General features: G+C 44.3%; 1 protein-coding gene across 5 annotated transcripts in view; it reads right to left on the bottom strand.

Annotated features, from left to right (window-relative positions):
* Nucleotides 1-22,552, bottom strand: part of PKHD1 (PKHD1 ciliary IPT domain containing fibrocystin/polyductin) — a 471,355-nt gene extending 448,803 nt beyond the window's left edge. For 4 of the 5 annotated variants that reach the window (XM_027602298.2, XM_027602301.2, XM_027602300.2 and 1 more), the window contains exons 1-6: nt 22,416-22,552; nt 12,235-12,369; nt 9,876-9,953; nt 9,113-9,257; nt 6,392-6,500; nt 2,007-2,064 (exon numbers count right to left, since the gene is read on the bottom strand). In XM_027602298.2, the coding sequence (XP_027458099.2) occupies nt 2,007-2,064; nt 6,392-6,500; nt 9,113-9,257; nt 9,876-9,953; nt 12,235-12,286 (442 nt within the window). In that variant the 5' untranslated portion in view covers nt 12,287-12,369; nt 22,416-22,552. Of the gene's footprint in view, nt 1-2,006; nt 2,065-6,391; nt 6,501-9,112; nt 9,258-9,875; nt 9,954-12,234; nt 12,370-13,122; nt 13,258-22,415 lie in introns of those variants that run through there. The other variant, XM_027602299.2, reaches the window with a different exon arrangement.
* Nucleotides 22,553-22,898: the final 346 nt, after the last annotated feature.

Raw genomic sequence — 22,898 nt, 5'->3', positions numbered from 1 at the left:
GCTTTCAGATGCGGTCATTGGAGGACTGGCAGTGAAACCATGGGAACCTTCCAGGAAATATGAGAGCCACTGTACAGTGAATGGGTAGAAAGGGAGGGAACCTAATGCCTTAGACAAAGGTCACAGACACGAAGAAACCCTCGAGTCTGCAGTTCTCCACTCCTAATAACAACTGGCAAAATAATTTCCCTTCATTTTAATAGAGCTAAATTATTGATTTCCTGGCTTTGGTGGGCATGATTTCAAGCTCTGATGGGCACAATTTTAAAAATTGGTAACAAGTTATAGAAATTGGGAATTCTGAGTTTTTGTCTTGTTCCTAAAATAGAAGCCCAACGGAGGCTGAGAAATGGCTAAGCCTGCCCACGGTGCTGGGCGATTCTGTGTCACAGTGGAAGACTGTTAACCACAGACAGAAATTCAACTACTAATGGAACGTCACCGCTCCTGTCCTCACCACCTCCCCCATCTCCCTGGCTGCCACCCTGGGCAGGCTTCCCAAAGGAAATGAGAGTAATTGTCTGGAAAGTGATTTCAAAGATGCCGCCGCGTGGATCCTGCCTGGAGGGACCACTCCACTCCAACCAGGCCAGCCACCAGTCATTTCCCCAGAAGGTGGAGGAGACAGGGTGCAGCACTCATACTGGGTGGGAGAAACGGGCCTGACAGATCTGGGTGAGCCAGCATCCCATTTCACACCTCTGATGGCAGGCTCCTTCCTCATCCCTCACCCTGTGGACTTCTGCCGTCGAAACAAGTGCTTTCTAACACCAAAGCAGCAGGGACCCAAATGTCTGCATGTGATTCTCCGACCACATCTCTTTTTAATAAAACATGATCATGCCTTGATTATTCAGACAAATGGAAAGAAACAGATCTCTGAATAACCTGCATTAATAAAATCATGCCAGATTCATATTCTTCGGGATATCTTTAAATACATGCCTACAAAATCTGTGCCTATACACACCGCATGCACACACACAAGTACAAACACTTGGCAGCAACTCAGATACTCATTTTGACATTCTTGAGTAGTCCAGCCATTCAAAACTCTTATCAGTTTATGCATTTAGACACAACTACATATAAACATTTAGCAACTTGTATTCCCATAATTACACCATCTGGAAACCCTGAACAAAGGAAAAATCTGAAATAGACATAGGAATTTGCCAAGAATCAGACGGCAAATCATATATAATCCTAGGTGTGCTTACTACTTAGTTGTAAGGCAGGCTTAGCAATTCTTGAATCTATTTCTTAGCTGCAATCCTTTCTTCTATGTAAATCTCTCTCTTCTTTCTCTCTCTTCTTCTCTTCTAGCCCCTGGCATTTGCATGTGTGTGTGTGTCCTCTAACTCATAAACAAGCCCCCAGGATAAGTATCAGGGTTCCTGGCCTTCCATATAGTATGCAACACCACCACTCAGCACAGAGCAAAACGTTGGATATACCTGCCCACTCTGGATTCTGTCTGTCTGGGTTCAAATCCCAGCTGCACACTCACTAGACGACTTTAAGCAAGCTGCTTAACCTTTTAGTATCTCATTTCCACATCTGCAAATGAGAATAATAGTCCCTATGTCATCAGGTTCTTGTGAAGATCTAACAAGATAATACACGCCAAAAGCTTAGAACAGAGCCTGGCTCACAGAAAGGTTCCATAACGGTTTGCTATGAGATGTGGGTGATTATAAAGTTAAGAGCAATGATGATTTCTATTTCCTCCATTCCCTGGCAGTAACTGGTTTGATTTTGCTGGCCTCTTTCTCTTTTCATGTTTGGATTCTTTTGTTATCAGTGAAGTAACAGAGCAAAAAGTGCCCAGAGGTGAAACCAAACCCGGTTAAAATTAAACCAGAAGTTGACACATTTTTAAAACAGCATCAGAGAAGAAGCTCAATGCTCCCATTTATAGACAGCACCCACCTGGATAGAAGAGTTTACAATAGCTTTGGCAAAGGGATCCATAATTATTCCTATTTTAATAGGATATTCCTTACCTGGAGCTCCACTTGGTGGTGTAACTTGGTAAACAATGGGTGTCTGCCCCCTGGAAAACTGTTCAGGAAAGATCATCACAAGGGAGCATTTCATTAGCATATCACGACCACAAACAAGAAGCAAAAGTCATTCTTCATCGAATATTAGTCTAAGGTGGTAAATGGTTACATTTCCTCAAATCAACTAACATCTATTTCTTTATATCCCCATAATCTATCTGTGAAGCAGAGGTGACGGATATTATTATAGTTCTTCCATTCGGGAGGTAAAGGGAATTTTATCAAGGTCCCAGAGCTCTCTGCCCTGCACCATATTGTCCAAACTTTGGCAAGTTTCTTTCTACCTGTCCACCTGCCATACCCAGGAACACGTTTTACCAGAAAGAAAGGTAGGTAGGCCAGGCTTGAGAAATTCCATTATGTAACTTCGTATCTTGGAATCTTGAAGGATTTTTTAATTTTTCTAGACAATAATTCACTTACTTAAATTGAAAGGATTGCCACTTAACTTATTATCACCCAACACATAGACAGGAATTAGCGAGCTAAAAAAATTGGAAGTTGGGTAGAAAGACAAGTGAGGTGTTTGTTGGGAAAATGGACGGTGCCTATTGGGAGAAAAATGATGCAAATGACTCAAGGAATGGCAAGGAAACTTATTCTTTGAGAAGGAGGAAGCAGCGCTGAGGGGAGAGGGGAAAGCCTGGTCATGGCACTCCAAATCATCTTTCTATGCCCCCTCCCTGCAAAGCCCATTTTCTGCTATTTATAAGCTCCAGAAAGGCAGGGACGATGCCAGACTCAGTCACAGTCATATCCTTGTGCATAGCCTGGGATAGAGAAGACATTCAAATCTTTGTGAATGAATAGAGTAGATCTCCCCTGTGAGATCATTGATATGATGCTTGTAAGTAAAAGAGAGAAAAAGACAAGTCCTGGAATTCCATCTCTCCTATAGGCATCTGGGTTAACCCAAGATTAGTGCATTTCACAGCCAGGGCCAGTGTGAAAAGAGAGGCAGAAGGATGCACTGACCAGGCCAAAGTTTGACCCATGAGCTAATGGCACTCAAGAAGAGACCTGGTCTCCCCATCCAGCCACCCTCACCCCCAACCTCCTCTAGATGCCCATACTGCCTTCATTCCCCATAAACTACACTGCTTCCCACTTGCAAATCCAAGGACAGCAGATCATTTAGCTTGGTCTGCTTCCAGCATTCCAGGAGTCCACCTTCCCAGGGAGAATATCACCGAAGAATAACGCCATTGTTCATCGACAGCCCGAAACAGAGGGGAGAGCCAACGACATTTCAACAAAGCTGACAGTGGCCTGGCAAGTGTGGGTTTTAGGCATTGATCCACATGGCTGTACAGCCTGCCATCAAGGCCAGTGTCCTCCTTTCTAAGGGAGAGGTTTAGAGAACAGGTTACAGGAAGTATGTACAGTCAGGAGGTCAAGGTAAGACTGTAGTGACATCACCGATCGGGAGCAGCTCTGATCTCACCAAAAGATAAGGAACAATGCAATTCCACACACACTTGCCAAACTTGCACTCCCTACCCTGACCTCCCACCTTCCTCCCACACCCAGGCCCTCACCTCTCACTGGGGCACCTTTCATACCATTGTCATTTCCACTGGAAGTATATCCTAGGAGCCTCAGGAGGTAGAGCAGCCTTACTACTCCTTCTCACAGACATTAGAAACTGAGGCAAAAGAACAATCGAGTCCAAACCAAATAAGGAAACATCCCTCTGGATTTCCAGCTTGCAGTGTAAGAGCTAGCGCTCAGTCTGTGAGCCTTCCACCCCAAGCTTGGGGGCAGTAGAGTGACTCCTTGATCACTCTCCTTCCTGTTCCTTGGCATGCTGGGGCGGCTCAGAGTTCAACCTCAGAAAGAGTCTCCCTTGTGATTTCCTCTGAGCTGACACAACATAAAAATGGTACATTTCTAAGGAAAACAGGCCCCGCTCACCCAGCAAGCTAGAGACAGGACAAAGTGAAAAATTAATGAGCTTCCAAATCAAGCTTCCCGCCTGCGGATCCCTGAGCGCCAGCGAGGTCAGCGGCAGCAAGAAGGGGGAGAGGATTAGGAGAGTGAAGCCACAGCCCCCAACTGCTTCATAAACCTTCTGTGAGTTGTTCAAACTTGTCAGCGCCCGCAGCCGGCTCTTTGAAGTGGACTGCGAGATGGAATTAATTTTTAATACTCACAGCTCCTCCAGTCCCAGTCCCAAAACAAAGAGACACACCGTGTTTTATTTAGCTTGGAATGCCTCTCATTAACTGCGTCCCCTGGTGATTTTTCATCAACTCGCCAAGCTAGGCGAAGCACTCAAGGACTTGTTTTCTTTAATGTGCAATTTTAGGAAGTGCTTCTCCTCTCTCCGCTTGCTCTCCTTTCCAATCTTTAATAAGTAGGAACACTACTATCTGGGGTGAAAGGAACATCAAAACCAAAAACAGCACGGTGATTAGGGAGGGTGCTTGGCCATCCGTCTTCTGTTACATTCACAGACAGTGGAGAGGTGGGGGTGCGGGACTTAATAAGAAAGAATGATCTTTTTTTTTTTCTTTCTGCTGCATATGTACAGAAGCAAAATTCCAGAAAACAAGACTCTCTGGGAGCGAGAAACAAGTTGCTAAATGTGAACTGACAGCAAATTCCAAATTTGTCGATGAATCGCCTGTATAAAATGTAGATCGTAACAGGGATGAATTTAGGGGATGAAGTCTTGTTCTAAAGGAGCATTAATTAATGACAAAGACTTTTATGAACAACTCTTCAGCGGAGGCACCCTGTGGGAAGGACAACCATGACAAAGAGCTCTGTCAAACCTCAGCCTTTTATGAAAAGTCTAAGGCCTACCCTTTCAGAGATTAGTGGAAAACCAACCTGAAATGGACAATAGGCTGAACCAAACATAGAATTAAGACCAAGTACACATATTGCTTCTCCAACATAAGTTAGGCATTAACTCATAAACTCTCTGCTTCCTTTTAGCTCTGCACTTGGAGAATGCCACCAGCAAATGCCCTTTCAATCTAGGATTAGAAAGAGGAGCAGAAATCACATGAAGCAGAGGGCAAGGTAGAACTTGGGTCTCTGAGTCCCTTCCCCCTACTAAGACTTAGGAGAATTGCAGCTGTGAAATGAAACATTGACCAATGATAATCTTTGCAGCTCCTCATGGGCTTAAATTTAGATGAAGATTTAGAATCCAATGCTGGGGGACGCTTGGGGGGCTCAGTCAGTTAAGCGTCTGCCTTTGGCTCAGGTCATGATCCCAGGGTCCTGGGATCGAGTCCCATATTGGGCTCCTTGCTCAGCAGGGAGTCTGCATCTCGCCCTCCCTCTGCAGCTCCCCCTGTTTGTGCTCTCTCTCTCTCTCTCTCTCTGTGACATATAAATAACCAAAATTTTTAAAAAATAAACTCCAATGGAGGTTCAAGTCTTAGTTCTTTTAGACTCCACATGTAAGTGAAATCATACAGTATTGGTCTTTCTCTATCTGACTTATTTCCCTTAGCACAAGACCCTCTCATTCCGTCCATGTTGTCACAAATGATAAGATTTATTCTTTTTTATAGCTGAGTAACATTCCATTGTGTATATATACCCCCTCTTCTTTGTCCATTCATCCACTGATGGACACTTGGACTGCTGCCATATTGTGGTTATTATAAATAATAAACATAGGGGAGCATATATCTCTTCAAATTGGTGTTTTAGTTTTCATCACATAAATATCCAGAACTGAAATTGCTGGATCATATTTCTATTTTCAATTTTTTTGAGGAACCTCCTTACTGTTTTCCACAGTGGCTGTACCAATTTACATTCCCCCCAGGAGAGGGAATATAGTTGATAACATTGTAACAACTCTGTGTGATGACAGATGGCAACCTAGACTTATTCATGGGGATCACTTTGTAATGTATAAAAATATCAAATCACTATGATATACACCTGAAACTAATAGGACATCATATGTCAATAAAAAATTAAAAATTAAACTAATTTTAAAAAATCCTAGTTCTGCCATTTAGTACCTGGATGACATAGGCAAAATTATTGATGAGATGGGCACATTATTTCATCTCCCTGAGTCTCAAGTCACTCATCTGTAAAACCAGGATAATAAATAGCTACCCCATAAAATTGTTGTGAACACCAATTAATGTACATAAAACACAGAACCTGACATACAAGGGCTCCACACTTAACTTCCGTTGGTATCGTCTCAGACACCTCACAACTACCACCCACCTTTCTTCTTACCCTGGCAAAGCAGACTCTGGCTGACTTATAACTTGCTTCTTGATAGCACAAGCCTACCACCCTCAGACGAGGCAAAGACACATTCCTCCATCCTTAGAACCCACCTTGAACGTACAGTTGTTTCGTGATCCAGGACTCGGGCTGCCCACCACCTGTCCCCCAGAGTGCACTTCCAGGTAATACAGACCCTCGTGTGCTTCAGACAGCAGAGATCTGAGGGCAGAAAGTGGAAATCCTTGTGAACCAAAAACTGGGAACTACCAAAGCCAGAAGCCCCACATGACCACTCCAAATTTCCTCCAGCACCTGTGAAACAGAGCTAACCAAGGATTCCTAGGTTTCACTTTTCACCGTCTAGATCCACTCATCCACTACAAAGATTGGATCCTTCAGCAACATGTTATAATTGTTTTACTGGAAGTCCTTAAAATTAAAAAAAAAAATTCTGTCTTGTTCCTCAGAATTGTAGGTTCATAGGACTTCAAGACGTGGAGGGGACATTGATAGATAATCTAGTCCTAGTTTCCGTTAAAAAAAATTTTTTTTGATGGTTCCTGGAATGCCTGGGTGGCTCAGTCGGTTAAGTGGCTGCCTTCAGCTCAGATCATGATCCCAGGGTCCCGGGATTGAGTCGCGCATCGGGCTCCTTGCTCAGCGGGGAGCCTGGTTCTCCCTCTGCCTGCTGCTCCCCCTGCTTGTGCTCTCTCTCTTTCTCTCTCTCTCTCTCTCTCTGACAAATAGATAAATAAAAAGTCTTTTAAATTTTTTTTTGACAGTTCCAAAGAGATTAAGAAACTTATGTGTGCGAACACCACAGGTCAAGAGCAAAGTAGGGCTTGAATCCTAAGGTCTTTCTGATAAAAGGCATTGATTTCACATGTTGCCAAAAAAATTCTTGACTTCATAATATTCAAGCAGTCCATAAACACTTCATAGATCCATCAAGAGAGTCCTGGACCCCCTCTCCTCTTTTCACAAATATCACAGTGATTTCTTCCCCTCTTTGATGCTGCCATTCCTGTTGATTTTTGTAAGAGAGGGAATATAATGAATAAAGAGCTAGAATTAAGAAGTGCCTCCCCTCCAAGAGTTTCTCACTAAACTTTTCAGTATGACTTTAAGTATTTAAATCTGCACGATCCGGTGTATAACCATTAACCATATGTGGTTACTGGGCACTTGAAATGTGGCTAGTCCCAAATACAATGTGCTGTAAGGGTAAAATCTCAGTGGATTTTGAAGACTTGGTGTGCAAATAATATATAAAGTATATCATTAATAATTTATATATTGATTACATATGAAATAATATTCTGGATATGTTGAGTTAAATAAAAATTAGTAAAATAATTTCACTTGTTTCTTTTGACTTTTTAATGTAGCTACTAGAAAATTTTAAATTACATTTGTGGCTCACCTAAGGTTTGGATTAGACAGTGCTGATTTAGATGCTACAATGTCAGTCCTGGTGAAAGCAAATATGTCTTTATGATAATGAATATGACAGTATTTCATTGATGATAAAATGTGCATTTTTTCACATTTGGGGGTTAATTGAACTTGATATTCATCTTCCAACCAATGAGTACATGTAAGAGTATAGTGTTTCTTTTCCTCTAAAAAAGATTATATAAAATCAGTGGTGCATCTGAAAATCATTAGCATGTTGGGATTGAGGAGATAGAACATATAAAACTACAGAGTTTTGATCTATTTCATGGCAAGTTCTTGCAGGAACTCTATGCCCCTACCTACCATAAAATGTAAGGAAGACATACAACCCAGTTTAGAAACAATGAGCAGCAGGGCTGTAAGAAAGTTCAGTTCAAGAGACATCTATGGAGCCACATCTATGCACTAGGTATTGTGCTAAGTGCCATAAGGACTACAAGGGTGGTATTAACACAACCCTTGTCCTCAAGGCACTTCATTCTAGGATGAATCTGCGAGTGAACAACTGACCTAAATGTCATGAGAAACACAGGGCTGAGGAAACAGGGCCACTGAGGCTACACGTGCCATGCCTCTGTGTAAATTACAAAAGGTGCTCCTTCCTCAAATCTGTGAGAACCATCACCTGGATGTCAGCCCCTATCTGCCTCCCTTTCAAAGAAGGGCAGGATTACACTCAGTTGTATTTTCAAGGAAGAGGTGACATTTGCAGGTTAGATTTCAGTAGGCAGAGATGGAAAAATAGGAGACTTCCTGAAGGAGAGAACAGAAAACAAAAGGAAATGACAATGTTGTTGTTGTTGTTTCTCTTAAGCAATGATCCACTTTCACGCGGCATCTCTTAAGACATGAGTAGGGAAAGAATGAACTCGTAGAAACTTCGTAAGACAACAAAAACCTGAGTAAAACAGTAGATGACCTGGAATCCTGTACAAATCACACCAAAAAGGAAATACACTGAGGACTAAAGCAAATTTCCTTTCTAACTGGTTTGGGGTTTAGGCACAATCATTCCAATTATGCCTATTTCAGAAGATGAGTTCTTTAGATGGCTCATGGCACCATTTATTGAAATCTTAATACCTATAGAGCTCCTCGCAAACAACAATAAGAAAACACAGCTGGAAACACAATCCAACCCCTCCTTATAAATGTCTCAAGTTTCTCAAAATTCTTCCCCATATTTTCATCCTCCCTTAAGCCCCAGAGCCCTGAAAAGGAACTTTTCAGAAGCATATTCACACAGAACATGTTTAAAAGCTATAGCTGATAACTGCAGTCATAGAGGGAGTTGCTCTAATTTGCCACCCAAAACTACCGAGATAAGCAAAGCACTCGCCCTGTCTGATCTTCTCCTTCCCAGACAGATGTACCTGGTCCTGCACATGACCACCGGCAAATCCAAGAAGACGGGAGAGACGTCACAAGGGATGCTCGGCAGGACAGGCACAGCCACATTCACCAGGTATATCTCCAGCTGAGAGCCATTGGTGAGATAAGGGAGCTCCGACTCCCAACCTAAACACAAGGGAGAGGGGAATCTCCAGCTGAGCAGAGTTGTTGTAATCCACACACAGGAGAATGTAAAAACATGGCCACACAGGGGCAAGGTGATAAGCTGAGCTTGCCTGAGGATTAAATGACTACTCCTCATTTCCAAATGCATTTATGACTACGGTGTAAATGGATGGTCTCATTGATGAGTTTACAAGAAGAATTTTCCTCTCTTCAGGTCCATGCACTGAAATCCAGGACTTTCTCAGCCCTAAGCTAAACCGTGGTTTAGAAGTTCCCACATGTAGAATCATGTGCAAGGAAGATAACTAAAATTCTGGGGAACACAGTGCTAAGGACTATCTACACGCTTCCATATCGCGTCATTTAGGGTTTCTAGGGTCCCATCCCACAGCTTGGGATACGAAGGCGGACGCGGGCATATGATGGTGTCATGTGCTCTACTTCTGTGACACCAAGTGAGCATCTGGAAACACAGAGGTCAGTGTCAGTGGCTCCAACAGCCTTCAGGCCCTCTTTTACACCTGTCCTTAGCCAAGGAAGAGAGCCAAAGACTCAGATTATTTAGGATTCTTAACACCAATAAATAAGAAACTGACAATTGGTAAGACCCAAACCTACCATCAAAAATGACTGTGATCCACGTTCCCCCTGCAAGACTACCTTCTTCAGGTTCAACGTGGAAACTCAGGGAAGGCACTGTCAATAAGTAAGAAAAACACTGGGTTTGAAGTTCAGATTCAATACATCCACTTCCCTAATGTTATAAAAACAAAAGATAGCATTCCTCAGAATCACCAGAAGGGCTTGACAAAAGCACAGATTGCTGGGCCCCACCCCTGGAGTTTCTGATTCAGTAGGTGCAGGGTAAGGCCCAAGAATTTACAGTTCCGACCAGGTGCTGCTCGTGCTACTGGTTTGGGGATCACACCTTCAAAACTTTGATTTTAAGGAGAGTTCTGCCTGATCCTCTTATTTTGGACATCCAAAAACCCACCATTCACCAGAACAATCCTGAATTTCTACTTCTTTTGGGAAGGGCTTCAAGGACACATTTGGTTCCTAATTAAACAGAATATCTCTTCTCTCTTTCCCACCCTTTAATTAGGTAATCATAATTTAGTTGTAAAGTCATCCCTTATTACTTGTAATGCCACTTCCCAGAGAAGAGGAGAAACTTTTAGAAGCTGTCCCTATTTCAATCATCCTGCTCAGTATACCATCTTCTGATTTCCTCCTTTTGAATATATGATCAGAATGACTCCCCAGATGGATACAAAACTCTATAGACTTTTTGCCTTGCCTGCTCAGAGAAAGGCTGAAGCATGGATCAGTGCTGGAATTTCCTTGGAAAAAACAACAACAACAACAACAATATAGACTACACATGCTAAGCTAGATTGGGTTCTCCCATTGAGACCATTGGCTGAGCATAATAATCAATCCTTATCTTTGAAGACGCCTCTCGACATGCCTTAGCCAAGGCAAAGCCAATTCAAGGAGCCATCAAAAATCGGTCAGCTCCTCAGTGAGATCATAGATAGGGAAAGTGTTATCTACAGAACACTTTTCATTTCCTGTGTCAGAAAAGATAAAGGATAATGCAGGCCATGCTAACTCTGGTTAACCCAGACCTTCCATGTACATTTACAAAGGGGGCATAATGCACAACCAAGTGTGGTCGGCAATCATTCACATCAACACAATTATTCATGGCAGGCCCGGCCAGACCACCCCATGCTTACCCTTCAAAAGAGTACTAGATACTTCTACCTAAAGAAGGGCCAAAACAAATGCCATCAAAAGATACCAAGGAAGGGCGCCTGGGTGGCTCAGTCGTTAAGCGTCTGCCTTCGGCTCAGGTCATGATCCCGGGGTCCTGGGATCGAGCCCCGCATCTGGCTCCCTGCTCAGCGGGAAGCCTGCATCTCCCTCTCCCACTCCCCCTGCTTGTGTTCCCTCTCTCGCTGTCTGTCTCTCTCTGTCAAATAAATAAAATCTTTAAAAAAAAAAAAAAGATACCGAGGATAACCAAATTCACAAAGAAAATTAGAGATGTGATTTGAGAAACGAAGAGTTTGATACAAGCAGTCATTAACCTCTAAGACAAGATAAGCTATTCCCTTTGGGAAACCAAAGCAATAAAATCTGAAAAGAATTACATCATATGGCTCAAAAAGGAACTATAAAAAGAAGGTTATAAGTTATTATTAGAAGCTCAAGACTATAACAGCAACCTCCACCGGCCATTAAAAAAGTATATATTCGGGGGGGTGGGAGGGATGGGGTGGCTGGGTGATAGACGTTGGGGAGGGTATGTGCTATGGTGAGCGCTGTGAATTGTGCGAGACTGTTGAATCACAGACCTGCACCTCTGAAACAAATAATACGTTATATGTTAAAAAAAAAAAAGAAGAAGAAGAAGAAGATAGCAGGAGGGGAAGAATGAAGGGGGGGGAATCAGAGGGGGAGACGAACCATGAGAGATGATGGACTCTGAGAAACAAACTGAGGGTTCTAGAGGGGAGGCGGGTGGGGGAATGGGTTAGCCTGGTGATGGGTATTAAGGAGGGCACGTTCTGTATGGAGCACTGGGTGTTATACGCAAACAATGTACCATGGAACACTACATCAAAACTAATGATGTAATGTATGGTGATTAACATAACATAATAATAAATAAGGGACCTTCAATTAAAAAAGAAAAAAGAAAAAAAACCACACACACAACAATAAAAAAAAAAACATAACATAATAATAATAAAAATAAATAAATAAATTTTAAAAAGTATATATTCATAACTAACACACAGCCTCAACTACTAAACAGGAAAAAGTAATCTCTAAGCAGTGAAAATTTAAACCCAGAGCACATACTTCAAGACTTTCCCCCAAATAATATTTTAAGTATCAATAAACTAATTCTCAAGGTAACTTGTTGTGTTCTATCTATAATCCCTTCAGAACACATCCCACTCACCTGCCAGAAGTAGTATTTTCATCCTCATCAGAGAGATCATCCAGAAAGTCATCCTGTCCACTTAAATCAATCCTCTCAAAATTGCTCAGACGTTACAAACTTTTTCAATTTTGCAGAAGCAGTGTAGCTTTCGTGCTTTATAAAAACAAAAACAAAAACAAAAAACAAAAAATTACCATCATTTTTGCTCACATACTATTACTTGACTGTGCCAAAACTTGGAAAATGAAGGAAGTGATACCAACACGGCCCTAGAGTCTTCAAAGGGACCCACCACCCTCCCAAGCTCAGGAGAAAAGGATAAGCTAAGAATCTTGTTTAAAATCATCACTACCCACCCCCTCCCCCTCTCCCACAAACTTATTTGATGCATGTTTAAGCTGGGTAAATAAAAACAGCCTCTTTCATTAACTCATTGAACAATAGCTTAATTTAAAAAATAATAAATTCTAGATATCACGATACTAGTTAATACTCGTTGTACGGTGGGGGGCAGGGGGAGGTTGTTTTGTTTTGTTTTGTTTTGTTTTGTTTATAGAAGTGTCTCAGTCCTCCAGGAAACCAATCAACACAAAAGAGTAAAAAGTTTCACAAAGCAAATGTTAAGTATGGTACAGTGTTAAAAAAAAATGGTACTAATGGGAACTTGGGGGTAAACTGTCATGTCCTCACAGCAGAGGAGAAAGGGAGGAAAGAAACAGGAAGAAAAAGCTGGACCCTCCAAACTGTACCCCAGGATTCCAGGGTCTCTCTACCCCATTCCTGTGGAATGCTGGCCCAGGCCACCAGGCCTAGCTTCCCTAAACCCTGCCTTTATTGTGCCATTGTTCTGCTTAATGCTTTTAATTCAATGAAAAACAGCCACCATTCATAAAATGGTAAGAATACCTCTCAGTGGGGCTCCTAGGTGGCTCTGCCTGTTAAGCAGCCCACTCCTGATTTCGGCCTCGGTCACATCTCAGGTGGTGGGATTGAGGCCCCCGTTGGGCTCTGCGCTCAGCAGGGAGTCCACTTGAGATTCTCTCTCTCCCTCTGTTTTTCCCCCGGTTTGCACTTGCTTCTCTCTCTCTCTCTCTCTCTCTAAAATAAGTAAATAAAATATGTTTCTAAAAAAAGAAGAATACTTCTCAGGATCTTTATCAGCATTAACTGAGGTGATATATACAAAGAAATTAACACAGGGCCTGGCACATCCCCAGGCGTGTTAGTTTTTCTTTCAAGGGCTCTCTATTTCCAATGCAAAGCGCTGTCTCTGATTTCTCCGTTTGGCCACGATCTGGGCCCCTACCTTTCCAACTTTCCCTGCATGGCTTTCCAAAGCGAACCCTGCACTGCACCAGGTGGTTCTCCCCATCACCTCTCAGACAAGCCTTTGTCAGGTCAGCCCCTTCCTTGGCTCCTGGGACAGCCTTCTGCACTCCCCAAACTCTCTCATGGCTTACTGAAATCCTGGCCTTACTTCCCTTCCTGTCCCTACTCAGGAGCTACCTCCTCCACAGAATCTGTCCCCTGTGTTCGTCTGCTGCCCCCTTAGCCGGAGGGCAAGGAGAGACGGAGGAAAGAGGCAGACAGACCTCTCCAGACTGGAAGGCGGCAGGTTCAACAAGCAAGGAAACGTACATAACAGGCTTGTCTTGGGCGCCCTCGGGACGAGTAGATCTCCACACCTGCCTGCCTGACTCTTAAACGCTTATATAGAGGCCTCAGCGGGGTTCAAACTATACCAGGCAGGTAAGTCTCAGGACCACATTGTTCTCTCAAAGCCGCGTCCTTGAGAACAGTTGCTACTGTGGGAAAGGAGGGCGGAGTGTACATTTCAAGGACGGGGGGGGGGGGGGGGGGGGGGGAGTGAGGAGCCTCCGATTGCCCGACTGCCCGGATCAGCTCTCTGGTCAACTGGAGGTCACGTCCTCTCCATGACCCCTCCTCCCAACACGCCACCCCTCCTAACCAGTGTTTACAATCTCACGTGCCCCCTCTTCGGCAGTGTGCCCTGAACAGTCAGCAAGGGCTTCCACCAGCATCGAGGTGGCTCATTTGGCGGCTCTCCAGCTGCACTTAGAGGCAGATACCACAGCAACACCATAGCACGTGCAAGAGAAAACATAGACTAAGATCATGATCCCCAAAATAAGTAACAATTTTTTCCATCAAGAGCCCCATGACCCAAATCATTCATTTACTGAGTCCCCTAGCATAGAGGTCGAATGGCTCAGGGCATTCCCTTGTGTCTTTGTGATTTAATTAGCAGACTCTCACAAGTATGAACAAACAACACTCTGGAGCATGGCACAGGTACCTCTTCCTGAGGCAATAATAATGTCCAAAGCCATCCTATTTTGGAGGATAGTTTTTCTCATTAGAGACATTTCGGTGTTCAGTAAGGACAGACTTTGCCGGCTATCATTTAAGGCTTGCTGTGTGAATGTAGTGAGGGCTTCTGTGTGTTTTATGATGTCCTCCAGGCCAATGGAGGGACAAAGTTGGTGGCCAAATTACTGTACCAGTGGAAAATAAAACATGCTCACCTGGCCTTGAGGAGAGGGAAGTTGGCAGCTTTAGGAACTTGACCTGGTTGTGCATGCCATACATGTTGGCCAGGGGAGGTAGATCAGAGGAGATGAATGCCAGACCAGGACCCTCACCTTCTCCCTCTTTCAATGGTGCATGTTCTATTCCACGCATAGTGTGTTTGGACAGGTCCAGCTTGCCACAGAACAACTGGATCCCAGAGGAGACTGAGTAGTTCCCATTTACCAGGGATGGAAAGTTATTCACCCTTTCCAGTAGGACATCTCATTGTAACTGCCGTAGACAATGCCTTTCCCAGGTATGACGGGGTTTGGTGTTCTCAGCAGCATCGCACCTTGAGCCACATGAGAAATGGGGCAATGGCTGTTTTCCATGACTTCCATATCTTTGCCATTTGGGGTGTCTCAGTAGGGGCCCCCAGTCTGGTATATGGGGCAAAGGGTCCTACTGATTTTTCATGCAGATGTATTAAAGCCTGGGATAGTATTTTAGCCCAGCCAGCCAAATGACTTTGCTTCTTAGTAATCTAATCTGCTGCTTTAATATTACATTTTTCCTTTCTACCAATCCTGCTGCTTATAGGTTATAGGGGAGAAGGACCCTCCACTCAATGTCATGTTCTTTTGCCCAGTCTTGTATATCAAGACCTTTGAAATTGTGACCTCCTATCATTGTCTATTCAATAAGGGTGTCTGTACATGGTACTCAGCTTCTCTAATTCCCTAATGGTAGCAACCTGGTTGTGTTGTGACAGGGGATAGCTTGGGTTAAGCCAGATACAGTGCCCATATAAAACAAGGCATATTTAGAACCCACACTCAGAGGGAGGGGACCATTAAAATCAATCCCTGACTAGCTGGAAACTCCAGCGGATGGTCCCAGACTCCTTTAGTAGTTGCCTTGGATATTATTTAGAATAAACAGGACATGCTGTTACTGCATTAACCAAGTCACTGTATATCAGGGGCAATATGGAACCTTGGCAATATGCCATCTTATTTGAGTGCTATGGTGACCTCTTTTCATATGTACCCAATCTGCTTTATCTACTGATGGATCAGTTACTAGGGTATGTACTGGGCTAGGGCATCAGCTTCCTGATTGCCACGGGGTGTCAGTGCCTTACTACCTGCGATGTGGAAGACAGTGAGGACTATTTCAGGCTCTGGCAGATGGACCCAAATGTCTTTCCGCATATCCTGACCCCTCAAGGGCTTATTCATGATCATCCATCCCTTGGCTTCCCATTATATAAGCCATGGGGGTTCATCTCTTTGTAAAGTCCAACTGTCAGTGCAAAGGGTTAACAGGCAGGATGCCTAAGTGATCACCAGCCAAACCACTGAGCTCAGCCCAAGGGCTGTTGAGGTTCCTTCGGGCTTCCATCCAGATGGTGTCAGTGTTGGGCTGAATGGTAGCTCCAGTCCCTATAGGAGGGTTGCCCTGTCCAGACCCACCTCTATACCAGGCATCAGCAGGGATTTCCCCCATTTCCTCTCTCCAGGCTTCCGGGGCTTCAGGGGCTGCTATAGGAAAAGGGGTGAGAGCATCTGGAGCATCTACATACTCCACATGGCTTCATAGCACCTGCATTTTTGAGACGGCGGGCTGCTTCTCTGTTGCAAACGGGCACGCCACTTAGTCAAAGTGGGGGTTTGACCTCCACCGTGGCAGAGGTGGGTCAATGGAACATATTTTTAACACATCTTTTGATGGGAAGGGAAGTGTTTACCACGATATGCTATTCCTTCATGTGAGGCTCTACCTGGAGGAGCACCAGGTACACTGCTAGGAGCGGTTGCTCTGTGGGGGTATATTGGGTTTCTACCCCCTTCTAGAGCCAGGACTAAAATCCTAGAGGCACTCTGTCTTTCCATTGTCTTTGCCATCATGCCCAGCCCATACCTTATAGAGTCACAGACACATCTAATTCAACGGGTAGCTCTGCTTGGGAGACACCCCGAGCCTTAAACTGCTTCACTAATATTTTCACCTTCTCAAAGGCAGCTTGTTGTTTTGATCCTTTGATCAGTTCTATATGTGCCCTTTCTTTACTAAGGAGTATAAGGGATGGAGGTACTGTGCCAGGTATGGAATTAAACTCCCCCCAAGCCCCCGAATCTATACAAAGTCTTGCATCGCTTTCCTATTCTTAGGGCTTGGATAGGCTTGCATCTTTATCAATCACAGATTCCAGGATAACATGCATCTTATCCAACCAAACAACTCCTCAAAATTTTATGGCAGGGCCTTGGCCTTGAATTTTCAGTAGGTTCACTGCCCATCTTCTCCAGCACAGATGTTTCAGCAAATCCTGCAAAGTGTCCTGCCGCAGAGACTAGTCTTCACATTTTAAAATGATATCATCAGTGTAATGGGCCCATTTTTTATTGATGTGGGGAAGGAGAAGAGCGACAGATCTCAGATTACCATCTGGGAACATATTGTGGAGCTGTGCAAGTAGCTTGGGGAAGTATCTGAATGGCCCATTGTTGCCTCTCCCACATGAAGGCAAATTGATCTTATGACTCAGTGGCCAGTGGTAGACTAAAAAAGACTTTTGCCAAGTCTGGCACAGCATGGTACATTTCTAGGATGGTGGTCAAGGTATCTAGGATGGTGGCGATGTTGGGCACAGCCACCTGGTTGGGGGGGGGGCATGCCATTCGTCAATTTTTGATAGTCTACTATCGTCCTCCATGAGCCACCTGGCTTTTTTACTGGCCGTGCAGAGCTCTCGACAGTATTATGGGCAGTATACACAGTACCCACCCGATGTGGTTCTTGGATAGTTTTCCTAGTTCCTTGTGTCCCCCAAGCAATTTGTACTATTTGACAATTAGCATCTTCAAGGGGGTGGTAGACTTCTTGATTCCCAACTGGCCTGTCCCCTCAGCAATGGTTTGACTACTCTAACCTGGAGGCAGAATTCACCAATTCAGGTTTGCAGAGTTTGACCTTGTAGACTATAGATACCCAATGTGCTCTCTGGCAAGAGAAACTCTGTGTTCTTGGGGCACCTGGGTGGCACAGTCGGTTAAGGGTCCGGCTCTGGTTCCAGCTGAGCACCAAGTCTGCTTAAGTCTCTCTCTCCCTCTCCCGTTGCACCTCCCGCCTGCAAGCATGCACTCTCTGTCAATAAAATAAATAATCTTTTTTTTTTTTTTAAGATTTTATTTAGTTGACAGAGAGAGACACAGCGAGAGAGCGAACACAAGCAGGGGGAGTGAGAGTGGGAAAAGCAGACTTCCCGCTGAGCAGAGAGCCTGATTCGGGGCTGGGAACCCAGGACCCCGGGATCATGACCTGAGCCGAGGTCAGACACCTAACGACTGAGCCACCCAGGCGCCCTTAAATAAATAAATGTTTTAAAAAAAAATAACCTCGTATTCTTGTGGAGGAGAATGTCCAATTTGTGGTGTCAAAGCCAACTTCCTGACCATAACTGTTTGCCCTGTATAACTGTCAGTGGTGCTCAGGGGACCAGAAAACTTCTGAGGGTTACCGTGCATTAGAGTGCATTGGGCTCCGGTAACCACCAGAGCCATCACCTTTTGATAATCTCCAGTGGACCAGTGAACAGTGAGCTGAACATGAGGCCTCCAACCTCCTTTACTGGCCCTAACCTGGAGGTGATCCTGAGCGGCATCCTATATGGAAGGTGTGGAAGGCACCCACCCCAAATAGGACTATATCCTTATGGCCTCTGCTGGAGCAGATGGGGCAGCAAGGATGGTAAGGGCCAATGGAACTGGTCTGAACTGTTGTTCCGGTTTAAAGTTTTCCACAGGCCGACCAACAGAACACTGGATTGCCAGGCTATTTTTTCAGGGTGGAGCCCTGGCACAGCAAGGACGTCAAACCACAGTGACCTCCTCATTACTTTTATCAGACCCTTTACAGCCACTTGGAATAGCTTTTTAGCTTTTTGAGTTCCCTCTCTGTCCCAGGTCTTTATCACGGCCCATTCCCACTCACAGGATTTGTCAGTTTTGCCTAGATCAGTGATGGATTGCCCAACATCATAAATGCCTTATCCCACGATTGGACTCAGCATGGATCTCAGCATCCCATACCAGGTACCGAGGGCACACTGGAGATCTTGGCTTTCATTCTCGCAGTGAACGTGGCCTGATCAGGGCCTTCAAAGACAGGGGCATCGATTCCCCGTCTCATTTCCAATTCTCTCAGAATTTGTGGTACCCTCTCTATAGATTTCCACAACCTCTTGTACCCAGGGAGAGCCCCCTTGTTGGGCCAAGCCTGCCTATGGGCTAGAATAATCTAATCTATAAGGAAGTGGGTCCCTTGAACCCCAGAACATCACACAGGCACGGCTGGAGGGCAGAGTATGTGGCGATATTACTTGTCTTCCCTGTCTCCTGCTTATTCAGAGAAATGACACGGCCCCTTGCGTCCATCCCAGAGCTACACTAACCATGCCTGGATACTTACCCTTTGCTGGAATATGGCATCCGTATCAATAAATTCAGTGGGACTATATTCTCTCCTCCTGAATGTTTCCTGAACTGGTGGCTGCGCCGGCTGCCCAGGGTTGCTACTGTTGTGCTTTTTGCTTTCCTTTGTATTAGGGACAGGAAGGCACGGGACGCTTTGTCCGTTTTGCAGCATCCCCCTCAACATCTGCCTCCTTGCTCTCCTCACTTCCCTGGGGATTCCACCTCTTAGCATCCCAACCAGGCTTTGTCGTTAAGTGCTGGGATCTACAAGGAAGTTCTCCAGCTGATTATCCTGCTCTTCCACCTGGTCTGCCAGGCCCAGAGCCAGCAGCATAGTGGGTGGACATCTGCACGTCCTTCTCTAATGTCAGCTCTTCTTCCAACTTTCTAGCTTTGAGCTTCAGCCCGGCGTGGGGCAACGGGGTCTGGCCAAACGGCCCAGAGCAGAGGAGAGCCCACTGCAGCAGATCTTCACTTCCCCCTCTCTGCCACCAGGTGCTCTACGCAGTTCGTGGGTCCGGTGGCACGTTCTGGTGTCCTGGCTACCACTACTCATGTGGTAGTCCACAAGCATCTCACATCCAGGCCACCCCTCCCTGCATGGAGGCCGCTGGCAGTGCAGGATTTCCCCTGCAGATACCCCTCTCCTAAGGCCCATGTCTTTGGTCTCCTGGCTGGATGGCCAATTGTTGGCTTGAAAACACCCGTGTACTCAAGGGCGGGAAGAGACCGAAGAAAGAGGCAGTCTGCTCCAGATTGGTAGGTAGCAGGTCTGATAAGCAAGGGAATTTAGATATGAGGCTTGCCTCGGGCAGCCCCAACAGGAGAAGCTCTCTACAGAGGCCTTAACTGAAGTTAGTCACGTAGGCCAACCAGAGAGTCTCAACAACACATCACTGTCTCAGGGCTGTCTCCTTGAAGACATCTCACACTGTAGGAACAGGGGGACAGGGAAGGGGCTGAGGAGCCTCCGACTGTCCATGTCCAACTCAGGTCAACCAGCAGTCACATCATCTCAGTGACCTCCTCTAAACCCCAGCCATTCCATTTCTCATTGCCCTTTCCTCTCTGAACCTCTAGCTTACGTCCTGGGCAGCCTGGGCCACGTAGTACATATATACCTCTTCTTTTAAATTATCCCTTCCTCTAAGAGGTCCAGGGCCCAGTCTTCTATTTCCACAACCATCTCCGTGCAAAGGTCCCACACAGTATTCAGTAAATTTTAACTGGTATATATATGTTTTAAAATTCTTTGCCCGGTTTACCTAATCTGAAAGAAATGGCTTTCACACGTGTGAGATGGGCAGAATCCATGGAAGCCTAGCTAAAAACCATATGCCTTGGATAAAGCCCTGATGACTGCTCTGGAGAGGCTGCTGAGCTCCTCCTGGGGCACCCCCCAAGTCAGAGGACACAGACAAATTCCTCTGAAAAATACTGGCTGTGCAATTCTCTAAAAGTTAAAAAAATTCTACTGGATATTTACCCAAAGAATACAAAAACACTAGTTCGAAAGGATATAAAAACACTAATTTGGAAGGATCTTTGCACCCCTATGTTTATTGCAGCCTTATCAACAATAGCCAAATTATGGAAGCAGCCCACATGTCCACTGATAGAGGAATGGATAAAGATGTGGATAAAATATGCAATGGAATATTACTCAGCCATGTAAAAGTATGAAATCTTGCCATCTGCAACATGGAGGGACCTAGACAGTACGATGCTAAGTGAAATAAGCCAGTCAAGGAAAAGACAAGTACCATATGATTTCACTCATATGTGGAATTTAAGAAACAAAACAATCAAACAAAGGGGAAGAAAAAGAGACAAACCAAAAAACAGACTCTTACCTACAGAGAACAGAGGATTATCAGAAGGGAGCTGGGTGGGGGATGGGTGAAGTAGGTGAAGGGCATTAAGAGTACACTCATCTTGATAAGCACTGAGTAATATACAGAATTGTTGAATCACAATTCTGTATATTACTCTATTGTTCAACAGAACTGATGAATCAATATGGTACACCTAAAACTAATATAACACTGTATGTTAACTATACTGGAATTAAAGTTAAAATTAAAATTAAAAAAATAATAAAAAAATAAAAGTTAAAAAAATTGACAGAACTAGATATGTGTATATGTTACTAAATATGTGTTTAATTTATATTTTTAAGAAAACACTGAAACTAGCAAAAATAGTTATGCCCTTTCAGAAAACATAAAAGCCACAATAAACTCACAAAAAAAAAAAAAGAATACCTGCATGAAACTTAGAATAAACTTATAGGAATGTCCTGATTAAGATAACCCAATATGTGAAATAATCTATATTTAATTAAACTCCACAAACATTTATTATATTCCTAGTATATGCTGGGCACTGTGCGAGGAGCTGGGAGAACAGGCAATCTGAGTACATGCCTTCAAGTCCCCGGTGGATGGGCTAGGGATAGAGGCTACTTACATTTATGAAGGGAAATCTATAATATCCAAGTGGATTCAACAAGTGTTCCTACAGGTCGCAAAATTCTCTACCTTTTACATCTATTTGGAATAGAGTTCAATTTTAAAACATTCAATTTTCAGAAATACATCTACCGGATAGAGAAAGGTACCCAGGAGTATTTGCTATTCAGTCCAAAGAACAGGATCTGACTTGCCTATTACACCCAACAGAATATTCTCAGCACAGGAGAGTCTATTTTCAATCTGGCTGCATGCTTTTAATATTTCATTTCAATGCCTGCTTCCCAGCTTGGGACAACAGAAGTCAATATTTACACACTGGTTTTCTTAAAGTTCTATGCTCAGACCTGCATCGTTTCCTCTAGAATAGAGCAGTCAAATCAATAATAAGTGTAATTTTTCTTAACATGATTAATCCACTAATTCTTCCTCAGGATAAACTCAGCCTCCACTTAATTCTCCCAACCAGAGAATTTCCAATCAAACAGGAGCTGTGTGCATTTGGTCGAGTCTCCTCTCAGCCCCTGTATCTCTCTGCTCCCATTCCTCCCCTCCCTCTTTTCCTTCTTCCCCTGTCACCCTCCCCTCCTTTAGGACTCAGAGACAGAGCCGTAGGTTGCTAACACATATCCTCCATTTCCTTTTGTCACCCAGACATTGGCAAGAGATGCAATACCTAGAGAACAGACCGCAGAGACATTTCTGAATCACACAGTACCTTTTCTGTTTCTGTCTCGTTGTGACTCAAGGGAGAGATTATCTTTCCTTTCTAAATGATCTTGTCTCTCTCTGATGAGAACCGACGGCTGTGTTATCTGGTTAAAGCCCAGCCCATAGCTACTGTGCAGGTAACCCACTCATGTTGGACTGTAACTCACCTAACTCGTTTGTGTCCTGGCCAAACATGCACCAAAGTAAGAGTTCAGAACTGACCACAGGGCAAGTTTAATGATTAACACAAGCTACTTAGGCTTCTTCCTCAGGGACTTTTAAATTAATGACTAAAGAAAGAGTGTCTTACATTTTTCTCCACTTACTGCATGTGCCCCAGACAAGAATTTTAAGTAAAAGTCCACCCAGTGAGACAAACAGGCGTTCAATGATTGAAAGAATTTGCCAGTAAGTCAGGGGCCAAACACAGGGCCCAGGACAAAGGGCCAGCGGAGGGCTGGTCCCCATTCATGAACAGTCTTTTCATCCA

Source organism: Zalophus californianus, chromosome 7, assembly GCF_009762305.2.
Source record: "Zalophus californianus isolate mZalCal1 chromosome 7, mZalCal1.pri.v2, whole genome shotgun sequence".
In the NCBI taxonomy this organism is placed as follows: domain Eukaryota; kingdom Metazoa; phylum Chordata; class Mammalia; order Carnivora; family Otariidae; genus Zalophus; species Zalophus californianus.
This window is presented reverse-complemented; position numbering and strand designations above follow the sequence as displayed.